The sequence below is a fragment of the Netta rufina genome (assembly GCF_964035555.1).
Source record: "Netta rufina genome assembly, chromosome: 7".
NCBI lineage: Eukaryota > Metazoa > Chordata > Aves > Anseriformes > Anatidae > Netta > Netta rufina.
The window spans coordinates 9415446-9430505 of NC_140130.1; the positions used below are offsets into that span (position 1 = coordinate 9415446).

The 15060-nt window shown below is 35.0% G+C and overlaps 1 protein-coding gene across 5 annotated transcripts in view; it reads left to right on the forward strand.

The window, feature by feature from the left end:
- LDB3 (LIM domain binding 3) overlaps positions 1-15060 on the forward strand; it is a 118762-nt gene that overhangs the window by 91498 nt on the left and 12204 nt on the right. For 3 of the 5 annotated variants that reach the window (XM_084289741.1, XM_084289740.1, XM_084289743.1), the window contains 2 exons: positions 2431-2601; positions 11832-11959. In XM_084289741.1, the coding sequence (XP_084145867.1) occupies positions 2431-2601; positions 11832-11959 (299 nt within the window). The remainder of the gene's footprint in view (positions 1-2430; positions 2602-11831; positions 11960-15060) is intronic. The other 2 variants (XM_084289742.1, XM_084289744.1) reach the window with 1 other exon arrangement.

Sequence of the window (15060 nt, forward strand, 5' to 3'; positions counted from 1 at the left end):
CTTTTTCTGTTAAACAGTTAATGTGTTCTGCCCTGCAGGAATGTGATCAAGCCTCTAACATTTTACTCACATTAAAAATCTATTACAGCATGTAAGATAAAATTTCTTTCTATTTCCCTTATTTTTTTAAGGTATTTCAGTATATTTGCATTTAGTTCATATGTGTTTGTCCAGTTGACATCTGTCTCTACACAGGTCCATATCTACATACATTCTCCTCTTTCCCTCTTTCCTCTTTTTTTTTTTTTTCTTTCTTTCTTTCTTCTTTAATATGTATCAATGAGTATGTGTTTTGGTTAACATTTTGGAGATTGTTACGACATATAAGTACCCTCACTATTTTCTTCTATTTAAGGTATGAAGTTTTGATTCTTTTGATATCTGTAACAATTTTCATTTCAGTGAAAATAGACAAAATAGGTGAAATCACTGGTTTTTTTTTAGGACATGCATGAAATTCCATTATAAAATGGAATATAATATTGTACAGTTTGTCCTTTCATGTTTGCTCAATCAAAGATGTGTAAGTACAAAATTTAGAGTCAACATCATGTAATGTGAAAATTCCAGTGCCTGTTGTTGCTGGTGGGGGGAATTGTGAGAGTATTCCTTTACCTTAAAACTCAGGAATAGACTAGCCCACGATCCATACCTGTGATGTGTATGATACAGTTACTTTGCTACATAGCTATCTAACTGATGCAGTATTAATGACGTGGAAAAATTTACAACATAATGCAAATGCATCAAGAGGAAGAGTTAATCTCTAATTTAAATGCAGATTATGATGAACAAACTTTTGCAAAAGTGAGGCAAAAGTTTTTCACATAATGACTTGAAATCCAGAATTGCAAACAAGGTTAGTATTTTCAAAAGTTCACTTGCTATGTTTAATTGATAGATGTAGCAAAAATGCTTCCTTTTCAGCTAATCAAACAGTAAAATACTTAGCTGAAATAAGAGACACCATCACTTAGACTACCAAACCCACAGAACAAGGTGTCATATGAGAGGAGGACAGGGGAAATGGGACAGTCCCTTGAAGAGCAAGAGGTGTCCTGAATTCTGAAGTACTAAACGCTCATTCTAGCTCCTGAGGAGTGCAACTTGTAAGATCAGTGTTTCTGAGAGAAGCAAAAGAAAATATTAGACAGAATGGCTGAAAGACAGAACTCCCCACTCCCCCACCGAGAACTTTTAAATGACATAGTAATTTTTATTTGTTTTATTGACAACTAAATAATGAATATACATATTACTCTCCTTTTGTTAATATCCAATTCATTGACACAATCAGCAAAGACCTAGAATCTTGTAAATCTGTCAAAATATATATATTTTTTTCATTGGATGTTAAGAAGAGCTAGTGGGAGACGAACTGAACCTCACAAAAGATTGTTTCAATTTTTAACTCTGTTATCTTTCAAGGTTGTTTAATGGATCAACTTTACCCAATTTGTCTGTCTGTAACAGATGAATAATACTTTCCAATCTGAGTGACAGTGTAAGGCTAAAATACGTTAACGAGCACTGCACGCTCACATAGCAAGCAGTGCAAGACCTTAGCAAAATGGCCACAGGATACAAGACTAGACTTTGTTTATTTAAATCTATTTTGCAATCAAAGATAACATGATAACAGAGAAGTATAAATGTTTATTTTATCTGTGCCACAAGAGGACCCCAAGGATAACTCATGCTCATCACCCAAGTGGTTTTAAACCTAAGATAGTAAAATGTTATGCTACTTTTTTTTTTTTCTTACATACTCTTCTTATGTGTAAAAAGGTGAGGTGTCTCATCATTTGATAGGTTGGCCAGCATAACATGGGGTGAATTTAGGGCAGAGATGAGCTAACAAACAGTGGACTCTTAAACACATCTTTCCAGTACCTATAGGGCAGAAAACTGACTGAAGTCAGCACAGAAGCGTGTTGACTATATCTCTAGACTTTCAGAACCTGCAGGAAACCTGCTGCTACAAAACTGTAATAATATTCCTTAAACTGCTTTTCTTCATCTAATTAGGAGGTTTACTCTTTAATGTAAACTTCAGCTCCTGGAGTAAATATCGCATGAAATTTATCCTAACTCAAAGAGTTTGTGACAGGGTCTATACAACTATCACAGTACTGCACGCCACGCTCCCTGTCTCTGGCTTCAGTGGGAAGAGGACTTCAGTGTTGTATAAGATCTGGGATAAATTTCAGTCAGGACCAAAAACTGCATTACAGTCTTAACTGCTCATATGAAAAGGCCTAACAAATGTCTTTTTTATTCCCCCCCCCCCCAATAATTGTGCTTTTCTCTCAGTAACACAGCCTGCTACTATGTTTGCAGATTCAGCTGCAAACATAGGTTTCATGCTCTACATTTAAATATGCACCTTTTTAAGATGCTTCTTGTTTTATTTAATTTAACTCTAATTAGTATCCCTGTTGAGCATGCTCCGGTGTCTACCAGCTCTGCCTCTGCGCCTGCACCACATGCTTCAGCACATCAGCCTGCTACTGCTGCTCAAAATACAGCCAGTCTGATGACACCGCCAGCAACCACTCCCACATCAGTAGTGCAAGAGTCTTTCTCATCCTCCTTCCAAAGGTAACGCTTTGTTGCTTTTTCCTTTTGCAGATGTACTCCTGTATGGCTCTGGAAATGCTGCATACACATTCTAAACTTACGAATGTTGTATGTACATGCTGTAGCCTTTTTATATGCTTTTAGTTTTTTGTTTTGTTTTGCTTTCTTATTTTAAAGTACATTCATGTTTGCGAAGAACTTGCAAAATAAAACTGGCCTAATTTTTTTTTAAAATAGCATTGTCTGGTATATACCTTACATTTTCAAAAAAAACAAGTTTGGGGTTAAAACCAAGTGTTTTTTTTCACTGCTTGTAATGAAACCAAAACAACATCTCACAGCTTCTTTTAATAGTGTTTCTAAAGTACGACATGAAATGGAAAATTCAAAAAAACTAAGTAATTTACTCATGTGATGGAGCTTATCATATTGTAGCAGATGTCAGTAGAACAGGGTGCACAGTGACCAGTAAAACCACACATCTTATGATTGAGTGCAATTCATCTCTAATAGTTTGATCTACTTTCTTTTTTTTTTTTTCTAATGCAATTCAGTTATAGAGCTAATGTGAGTTTCTAGGAGTTATAGTGGTATATCAGAAGCAATAAGTCTCAGTCTGTGAAGAAATAGATGGGAATTATGCTGCCGTCACATTACAGCAGTTTTGGGGATAGTACGAGTGAATTTTTGCTGTATATTATTCGTTCTTCTTTGGGTTTTGCTACATTAATATTCCTAAAATGTTTATATTTTATCCTGCTTTAAAAAATCCTAGGAAAAACACACAATCAGTAATACAAACTACTTTAAATAAGTGAGATCTAAGATGTAGTCTGCCATATCTTAGAATTCTGTTAATAGATTTAGAAGTGTTCTTAGCTCTATTTCTTGTTTAATTTTTCCTATTTCACTTAAATTATATACGAATACCAACTACTTAGTTTTTCACTTCAGTCATTTTTTTCCAAATCATCACCTACTGGATTCCAGAGTTTTTATTTCAGTGCAAGAAAACCAGTCGTCCAGCCAGCAAAGGAGGTTTGAATAACATATTATACTGTAATTCAGAACTGTGCTGAAAGGCGTGTCACCTGAAATAATGATATGGCTAAAGCAATTTTATCCTGTTGTTGAAACTGTAACATGAAATAAAAAGAATTATCTAATACATGCCTCAAAAACAAATGCCTCTATTCAACTAATCATGCCATAAGTTTTAAGGAGAATCTTTTATCTGGTATTGCTTTCATATTAAAACGTTTAGCTTGAATTCAGACTCAAACATCCTCAGGTCTTGCAGGTAAAAATACGTATTGTTGGCAAAAGTCCTGTCCTGAAATATTGTCTGTCTTAGTTTTCAATACATTCTGTTTTTAAGATCTTTTACATTATGTGTGCATTTTGTCTTGTGTTTGTAGGGTTGTTGCTTGGTTGTGCTATTCTGTAAGTCTGCAGATGTACACTACAGAAAACCGGTTCCTGGTAACTATGCAGCAGTCCTCTTGTACCTGAACTCCGACAAAGCTTGGTTCTGATATCATGATTTTTGTCCCTGTGAAATTATTTTGTACATACTTTCATGCTTTTACTGTGTCTTCTGCAGAGTGCTTGCAGCCCCCAGCTCTCTTTCACAACCTAAGCCTTTCCTTGGGTCCAAGAATATGTCATTAGCAGCTTCCACTATTTCATCTGCTATCTCATCTCAGTCTAGGTATATCTACAAAGCTCTTTTCTGTTTCTTTTTAATAAATTTGTTTTGATTCTGTATTACTCTCTCAATTTTAAGGTTTTTTGCTTCTTAAGAGATTGGTTTTGTGAAGAATATTGAAAAGCTTGATGTGTTTAATGGAATAGTCTTCTTGCTTGATCATTCACATTAAACCCCAGCCAGTAAACACCTAAGGTTTAGTCTTAGGATATGTAACCACAACATCTTTTTAGATCAAAGGTATTTCAGTTGATTAATTTGTCCTGTTTTTGCCATCTTAAAATGAAAAGATGTGTCAGGCCTCAGTAAGGCCAGGCAGGAATGACAAACTTTTTTTTTTTTTTTTTCTCCTCATGGTCAAGACACGGGATCATAGTTTAAGCATCTGATGCACTCTCAAAGGACCACAGATTCCTTCTATTACAGTCTTAGTTGTGAAATGAAAGACTACTAATGAAAGACTACTGATAGGCAAAGATAGGATCTATCACAAGAAAGAATGCTGCTGTACTGTCCCACTGCTAAACTTTTTCTTAGCTTTCATTAACACTTTGTCAAGACTAACAGAGGAAAAATCAGTAGATTTTAAGGTTCATTATTTGAACAGTCTTCACAAATAATGAAAAAGTGAGTCAGCGATACATTTGAAGTGGTCATTATCCCAAGTCTTTTTTACCTTAAAACAAAATGTAGTTAGGAATCACCCAAAAGTGTTGCTTGAAATGAACAAAGCATATAAGTTTGAAGGCTACGCATTAGAGGTAAAATAATCTTATTCAAGAGTATCATAAAAACAGCAGTTAAGCATTATGCACTGTTACATCCTTGAAAGCATTTTGGTTGGCTTCACATCACTGAAACCAATGCAAAAATGAAATGCTACAGAACAGAAGATCAGGAGAATTGTGAGTTTTAGGATGTAAGCATGGCTTTTTGTTTCTATAATTCCCTGTATGAAGCTGCTAAAAGGTAAGAAGTAAAACTAACTGTTGATGCAATTCCATATATTCGGGTGGAAGTACAATACTCATATCTTCAGTTCCAATTACATCATGAATTTGGTGAATGTCACAAAGAGTGTTACCCAGAATGGAAGGACAGAATGGAACAGAAGATTTTGCAAGGGTTTTTACTGCCAGTGACATCTAGTTTAATGTATGAGCTTGCAAAATTCCCAAGAGATTAGTTATGTAGGTAATTCATTATTTGTGGGTATCCATCTTAAAATACTGTAAGAGGACCTAATTTTCAAATTATGAGTGCTCAGTGCATTTCAGAAGTAATTCTTACACTGTCTTTGTGCTCAGTTTTGTGCTCAGATTAGGCTCTTATATGTCATTAGGTATTATTTTATCTGATGTTTGTTTAACTACCAAATCTCTTCCAGTCAGTTGGAATTATCACATAGCTTTATGATAATAGGGTCCTACATACTACATAGCTCTTCTAGGAGTCTGTTAAAAGCCTTTAATAAGAAAAAAAAAAAAAAGACCCATGCTTATTGATCAACAATAATAACTGTGTGTATTTGAGCTTGTTTATAACACTGGTGTGCAAAATCCATTTATTTTTTTCTGAGCTCCAGAAGAGACTCAGTTTTAGTATTTCTCCAAGCTAAGGACTGAAATGTCCATCAGTGAGAACATGAAATGAAATTCAAGTTGACTATTTTGGCTAGTCAGTGGATATCTATTTACTTCATCACTCTATATCATAGGACCCGTATAAATCTTGATATTATAGGTGTATTTTTACATATCTGCATAAGAGATTTCCTTTGTGTTTTACTACCTTAAGTGAGAATTACACAAAAGAGCTAGTAATAGGTCTTACATAGTAGCCTGCATGTAGTAATACAGCATGTAGCACTTCTTATTTCTGCAGTAATTTCATTGAGATAACTTCATAACAGGCTCTAGCTCTTTTAAGAATAATTATTAGATAATGAAAAACTTTTACTTAGTCAACAACTTTGTAGCAATCCAGAAAGATAAAATCACAGATGCGTTCATTGCATATATCACTTTCAGGGATCCATCAGTAAACTGCAATAAAGTTTATTTTATTGCATACCCTAGATTAGAAAGGTTTTTTTTACGCTTCAGTGGAAAAAAAAAAAAAAAAAGTATTATTCATAATTTGTGTGTCTAAGTATCTTGTACGTATCTAAGTATCTTGAATGAGAGAACATATTTCTAACTACAACAACTAATAAATTAGAGCAAGTATAACACTATTTCTTCATTCAGAATTATCCATTCCACTTTAATTACACATGCCTTTCGTTCAGCAAAGGGAAGCAATATGAGGCCTTGAAGCTATAAAATCATTTGTAATTATTAATTCATTTCTAGTTACGTATCAGTATTAAGAGGACAGAGCCAGGCATTGCAAACTGAAAAGAGAGATTCTGACTAGCTAAGGAAAACACCTTAAGCCACCCTTCAAGTCGAGCAGGGCAACAGGTTGTACAGAGAGGCAGAGCGGTCTCCATTTTTGAAAGTTTTTGATACTACACTGGATAAAACCTTGAGCAGCCTGGTCTGACCTCAGAGCTGGCATTGCTTTGAGCAAGAGCTTGGATGAGAGACCTCCTGAGGTCCTTCCCAACCTGAAAGCCCCTGAGAATCTATGAAAAACAGGTGTCCAATGTCTTAATCAGACTACTAAAAGCTACTGCTCATAGCCAGCAATTATCTAAGTCAGAGATATAAAATCTACAGCAATCAGCTTTGTATTCCAGTGCCCTAAAATCTTCCTTGCTAATGGATGACAGAGGTATCATGCTGACATATATTTTGTTATACAACGACGTTGTGATCAGCAGGCATGTATTATTCTCTTAGGTAGTATCTTTCCGGGTAGTTCAGTAATGCAACAAGCCTTAGGACATAAAGGCAAATCAGAAACTTGTAAGACTTGTTAAAAATTGCTTCCCTGACAATCAGGTACATGATGCAAATTTACATTCTGTTGGAAAGTTATGTTGCAGCTGAAATTCGTTCTTTATCTTTGTGCACTAGTTTCATGTTTGTTTATTTTAAAATCTGCCACATATTATAGCTAGTGTGGTCTATCTGAGGGCCTAAAAGGTGTTTCTAAATTCATTTAAAACTTAAATTGTTGAGCATTTGATATTTTTCATTTAGAAATCAAGCAATGCATTAGCATGAAAAAATACAGATTTAAAAGGTTCGGTTTCACCTTAACATATACCATTGGAGCATTAGTGTAGTTCGTATTTTATTTTAAACTAGGATAATCTTATGGATAATCTTATTTACAACAGTATACCTGTCCTGTAAAATTTGTTCAGGTAGAATGAGTCTAAGGATGTCCCAGCACTGATCCCATAGTTTGTTTTTTCTTCCTTCAGATACCTTAGAAAATGTCTATCAAGAAAATGCAGGAGGATTTCTTGATCAATGTCCTTAGCTATTTTAATCTTTTTTAAAGCTTGTTAGGTCAGTTTTATCTACTTTTATTTTTTACTTTTGCTTTTTTGAGCAAGGCTGTATATATACATAACGACTAACATGGGTAAAATCTTCATAATCTTCTTGAAGAAGGATGTTTTTAGTCATTAATTTTTAACTGATCACATTTCCCTTACTTTTAAACCCGCAATGTTAATCTTTTCCACTTACAATCTTGCTTACAAAGAAGAAAGCACAGCAGGAGTCTTTTAAATAAGCCACAAAGCTCTTTATGTGATTGGTGATTCCATTGGGAGGGTAAAAGCAGGGCAACCAGTGAGACCAGCACTCTGGGAATATAAAAACAGGAGAAGCAATGGAGAGTCAGGATTACGGTTGGGGGGGAAAAAAAAAAAAAAAAAAAAGTGGGGGGTAGCTCTTGTGATTCTAGGGTCTGAATCCAAGCACTGTGTCTGGGGTAAAGGGAAGAAAAAACAATTCTCCAAAGCATAGAAAGTAACTGGTACCTGATGGGGTCCTACTGTTATTTTTGGCAAATGGGGCCTGTGTTCCTGTGTGATGTGATCACTGCCACACAACTGTGCATTTAGACAGGACTCGTGTTCATTCTGAACCCTCTTGTTTCTCAGATCATATGTTGTGCAAAATCTTCAGTACTTGCATTTATGATGCATAAATGAATTATTTGTTCTGTAATGATACAGTTTCCCCAAGGAAAAAAATCTACCTGTTCACCCAGAGCTATGATCAACACACAAACAGTAGAAGGGTACTGCAATGGAGAAACGGATAGTGATAGCTTAATGCTGCCATTTCAACTGTTTTCTGCTTGTCCTTTCTGCGGGGTTATCCTCGTTGACTCATAACTCCCTAGGAAACTTAGCTGAACATTGAACATTCATTCATTCAAGTTTTGCTGATACATGAATTAAGCTTTTGATACTGACAAAAAGAAACTTAATTTTCTGTGATAATACAAATTGATAGTGAATGTCAAAGACTCAGTGGTTGAATCAGAATTCCACAACTAAAAAGTAAACAAAACTGGGTGACAGCAGCTTATGGAGCAATATACTCAGCTCATTTACTTGTTACCCTTATTGAGGTTTCAGTATGATTCCCTGGTTAAGTTAAGCAAAATGTAATGTAATCCTGATCTTGTATCATTATAAATATGTACATGTTGCTTACTATAGCATTTACTAAGAGTAGCTCCTATTCATGAAGAAATTCACTGTAGGACAAGATATCCCAGTTTTCTTGGTATATTTTTTTCAAATACAACTTTTGTCTCATTTTAGTTTCAACCGGCATTCTTCCACCTCCATCAGCTACCAGTCAAAGAAGAGGTATAAAAACGTTTTGTGCAGCTACTCTACCTTGAAAGCACTTAACAGTTTATTGCTGCTAATAGGCATCTAGCGAAGTATTAACATGAAAATCTGCTTAGAAATGTTTACTTTCTTACAACTAATAGTTTTCAGAGCCAGTATTTAATTCATTGCCTGTCACATGCCATGGGCTGCTACAGATAAATTCAGTAAAGGTGCTTTCACTGCTTTTTATATGTCATTGCTTCCTGTTACATGAGAGCATCTTCAATACTTAGGACATCTTTTTTCTTTCTTTCTTCTTTCATTCTTTTTCTCTTTTTTTTTTCCCTTTTTTTTTCCTTTTTTTTTTTTTTTTAATGATATGCTATTTCCTTTTTTTCAGCAAAATTTTGATAAATATTTTAACTTCACTAAAACCCTTAATGATGTAGTATAACACTTTATTTCTCTGACAACCCTTTTTATCTTCCTTATTGTATTTAATATGCATCATATATTTGTAAAATATTTCAGTAGTTGGCTTCTAATTTTGTCATGAATTTGATACTAAGAATACAATTCTTTTTGGTATTGTTTTTGTCTTTTTAACTTATTTTCCCTACACATACAAGGAAATCTGGTAGCATGGTTTTATTATGCTATTAGCTTTATAAACAAAAAACAAAACATTTTTCTTCATGGCAGTCTAAGTATCACTAATCTGGCTCAGAACTTCTTGTGTTTTGTGCGTTAAGAGATGTTGAAATGAGTCTTTACACAATGGACCTGCACCCCTGGCAGTAGGCTTTCCTGATTGTGTGCCATTTTCATATTAAGGCTGTATGACACACATGACTTAAATCTTTTAATCCACATAGTAAATATCGATCACTGATCCTGTAAAGGTAAGTATGTGGTTTTTTTTTTGTTTTTTTTTTTGTTTTTTTTTTTTTTTTACTGGTTTTCTGTCTAGTTTACCTTGAACAACAGATTTTTAAACAAGGGAAAATCTTTAGATACTGCATATTTAGCTAAAGACATTTTAATAGATATGTGTGACGTGAGCGTACGTGAAGTATCACTCTTCCTCTCTGTGCTACAGTGGGAGGAATGATTCTCTGTCCAGTGACCCCAAGTACAGTCTGTTCTTATGCGTTATAGATATGGAGGGATCAATAGGAAGTAGATGTTATGAATGGAAAGTAAAAAGTCTTACTGTGCTTTGGTTGTTACAAAATCTTGGCACAGTGCACAACAGAATTTACATTAAATCCAAAATCAGTGAAATAGTTCATCTTGGAGAGCCTGTTGGGCCCAAGTGGTCCCAAATCTGGCCCTAAGTCCTAGACTAGGTATTGAAATAAAGAGCTTTCATCATTATAGCAACAGCAGTCTTGCCAGGTCTAAATAAATAAGCAAAATAAATTGGCTTGAGGCAGCGATGCTCAGTATACTAGATCTGTAGTATTAGCACTGTCAGAGCAGAAAAAAATGGTGTTTTCAGGATAGTTTTGTTATTAAAAAAAATTAAAAATCAAATCAAAATATTATGTTTGTAAGATTTTTTAACCATTACTGGAAGGAATTTGCTGGTTTTGTCACAGTTAAAAAATTATAACATGCTCTCCAGACTAAGTTTGTTTCCATTGTCAGAGAAAGTACAAGCAAAGATTAATCATTGATCTTGCAAAGCAGAACATTTCTTCTATTCTTATGCTTGTGAACTGTCTGTTACAGCCAAAGGTAGTATAAAAATAAATGCTAAAATCTCAGCACAAATAGATAGGTATCTAGCTTATTGAGACAGTGAAACGGAAAGGAAAAACGATAAAGATATGTTACCAGGGTAAGTATAAAAGATGTTAAACACTGAATGGTTTCTTTTACTGCAGGGATCTCAGTATCTATCTGTTGCCTCTTCCGTGTTCTTCCTTATTGCATTCTCTCTTGCTTGCTTTGTTTGTTATGCTCTTTTAGCAGTCAATTAATCAAAATTATTACAAATAGAATCATCAAATAGAGCCATCCTAAGTAAAAAGCAAATAGAAGAGGCGTATACTTCTATGTGCTAATATAATCAAACTCAGAATGATTATTTGATCCGTAAAATGAAGAAAAATGATTCCTTATTAATGTTTGGAACCCCGAGCAAAGGTTTTTAGTCAAGGAATGCAGAAATCACATCACAGTATTGCGTATCATGTGCTTTTCAGTTAGCTGAATCCAAGCATTAGAAAATTTAACATAAATTAATCTCAGTCCAAATATGGAAAAGTTTCAGGAATCTTTTTTTTAAAGAGCAGTCTAATCTTTTTGAAATGAGTACTATGTTTATATAACCAGTAGTTAGTAATTAAATTCCATAAATTGTGCTTCTGAGCCAGTATCTTTTTAAGTCAATGAGGAATCCCCCATTGATTTATCTTGGACAAGAACAGGCTTGTTGGTTTGTAAGGGGCCAGAAAACCAAAACTTTTTGTGCATGTTCCTGACGTCCTATCCATTCTTAAACTGAGAATGTCTAATAAATTTGTCTTATTCCTTCAGTAAGCTGTCTTCTCTGACAAGAGCAACTTGGCATTATTTAAAACCCTTATCCAGTTAATTTTTCTTTCTGAAGAACTGTCCAAGCCTTTCTTAGCAATGATTAATGAATCTCAAAGTATTCTCTCTGTAGCTCTCAAGGACGATACCTTTGGCATACTATGGAAGCTTCCAGATCTCTTGATTTCCTAATCAGTAACTTCTGCTGTTTATATATAAAAGTTGCTCATACCTTCATTTTGCTTTTAGAAACACAACCCAGTCATATACACCAATGCCTGTTTCTGCAAGCTATGGTGAAAGTCCTGCTGCTTCTGCTGCTTCGAAACCAAGAGTTATCACTACTGCCAGCATAAAGCCCTCTGTCTACCAGCCAGGTAAGGAGACTTCTGAGTAATGAAATATATGTGCATTTCTTTTAGAAAAAGAATATGTGCATTTTTGCAATAGTACACACACACATCTAAAAAGATTTATATAGATGGAACCAAATGCTGCTGGATTGCTAGATTTGCTTCAGATCAAGGATTACATTATATCATGCTTTAGAGTGGAAAATGTGAAACAAAGGAGGAAGAAAAAGAAAAGCAAGGGAAAAGTTTCTAAGAACAATGTGTGACCCAACTTTTCCAAATAAATGCATTTGTAAAATAGCCTAGTGCACCCTTTTAGGAATCCCAGGGCACTTCGGAATTGATAAACCATCTGGAAAATGTATATGTCAGGAAGGAGATGAAATAAGTAAAGTAGCCTATTTGCAAAATAGATAAGGCCATATATTGAACCTCTAAAATTCAGGCTTATATTTGGAATAAAGAGTGACCTGTTAAAATACTTATGCTATGCTTCCATTTCCCACAGATTCAATTACTGGAGGAATATATTTGATTATTCATTTGTGTGGAAAATATGCTCCTTGATGTTATTTAAATCCCAGTTGAATTAATGTGTTACAAATGGAGTGAACTTCCAAAACCATTGATGACCAAAATGTGAACCTTCAAAATGAACAAATTACATGAGGCAACAATATAAGTCTAAATGCAGTTCTGTTTCAAATTAAATTTGTTCTGACCTTAGCAAGAGAACTAAAAAGTTGATTTATATTTTGTCAGTCAAGTAAATATGAAAAGGCCAACAATTCTAACAATCTTAAACTGTTGTTTTTTTTTTTTCTGTAATGCTTTGTATTTGGACCTACTGAAATTAAACTGTTAAATTTTAAAAATTAAATGTTAAAATTTTACTTAAATATAAAACAGATTGATTTATCTTTGTATTTATTTGTATAAAAAGGTGGGAAAAAGCCACTTCAGAGCTCTAACAAGCTATTTAGGGGTCTCAGAGTCAGTAAGTTTCACTTTCTCCTCATTTGATTTTGGTGTGTCAGCATATACTGTTCTCACTGAAGTCAAATGTTGTTATTTCTGTGGTGCAAAAGAAGGAAAGATGAGAGGATTTACTTTAGTATGGCTCAGAGCAAACTGGCATGTCAAAGTATCTCCTAAATAAACTGATTAATATCAAATCACACACTTATTTGGGGGGAAGTGTAAACTGGTTTACACAAACCTGCCACAGAAATAAACTAGAAGGTATATCTATTAAAGAAGAAGCTGACTGTTGAATTTGACTTGGAATAAGAGGCAATGTTTTTACTCTCCACTGTGATGGGCATCTTCTTTGCAATACCTTATATCACTGGTTTTGGGCCCCATTGCCTCACAATGATGGCTTTAAATGCACAGTATGGGAACTATGTTCTGTGTTGCTATGTATACAGTGAACTCATTTCAGATGCATGTATTGTCTGCCTGCATGTGGGAAATTCTTATTTTGAAGGCACAATGAAGATATAATGTATTCCAGAAGACAAGAGAAAATTCAGAGTAATACATAGTGTGATAAATTACAAATGCAAATAACAGTAAAGAGTTGGCAGAGAAAGAAACAGTAAGTCTCTCTGTGTTTTTTAGAAGTATAGAATAGAATAGAACAGAATAGTTCAGTTGGAAGGTACCCACAAAGATCATCAAGTCCAATTGCTTGACCATCTCAGGGCTAACCAAAAGTTAAATTACTGAGGGTATTGTCCAAGTGCTTCTTGAACACTGGCAGGCACAGGGCATCAGACACCTTGCTGGGAAGCCTCTTACAGTGTTTGACTATGCTCACGGTAAAGAAATTTTTCCTCATGCCCAGCCTGAGCCTCCCCTGGTGCAGCTCGGTGCCACTCCCATGTGTCCTGCCATCAGTGACCAGGGAGCAGAGACCAGCACCTCCCTCTGTGCTGCCCCCAAAGGAAGTTGTAATGAGAAATTTGAGATGTACGGTAAGGGATTGTAAAATACCTTTATAATTAAACCCCAAAGTGACAGACACATGAGGTAACAGGGATTTTATAGAATATTGATTTTTTGTTTGGTACCTTTTTCAAGTATTATACATTTAGCATAGTAGCACTTCAAACTGGTTTCAGAATGTGAGCTGTTTCTAAAAGACCGCTGCAGTTCTGAGCAACCGCAAACTTGCTGCTTGGGAAGAAATAGAGTAAAAAGTGTTTCCTATGTTTCCTGTCACTGACAGATAAGATCCACAAAGGCTGTTAAAAATTTCCTCATCCAATGTTGTCAATGCATATAAATTCTCCTACAGTGTAAAATGCAACCTTGTTCTGAGAAGACCAATTATTCTCAAAGGATGACATATGAGACCACAAAATCCATCTTTTTTCTTCCAATCTCAGGCCTTTGTCTAACTGCACTCTCACTTAGCAAATTTTCTTTTAGATTTTTATTTGTTTAAAACCACTGTGAGAAAAGGCTGAAATAACGGATATAACTATAAGGATTTGCAGTGGAAGATTTAGCAAAGGGATGCCTTTATGGTAGCCCTCAGTGTTAATGGGAATGAAATGCCTTATTTCCCTTAGTATTCCAGGCCAGCAATTTGCAGATTAAAACACCTATCAACAGCCCCATGTGTACAATATCCAGAAACCCAAATCAGTCACTAAGAAGGTCTACAAGACTACTTTAATATGGCTCAGATTGAGGTATAAGTGGACTAAATCTTGTTTACACTGAAAATGATCTCAAAATGAAACTGAATTGCTGAGTTTCTTGCTCAGATAGGAGTATAGGAGATAGGATACTCCTCAGATAGGAGTATATCATTGTTTACACTATGAAGTGAGGAGAGTAACACTTTGACTAAGCTAATTCTGCTGGAAACTTTCTGCTGCTAAAAATCTATTTTTGTTCGTACAGGGAGATCTTTACCCTTCTCTGTCCTACAAATTTCATAACATGTTATTAACAGGCACACATTTATTTTCTGAGCATGGGCCACTAGATGGCAGAAAGTACCTGCATCTTCCAGCTTGTACTCCCCCCCCTCTCCTCCCCCCCGACAACAATAGTGCTTTTATATATTCTAAGCAGTGTAGTATGTGAAACTAAAGCATTTGAAACTATCC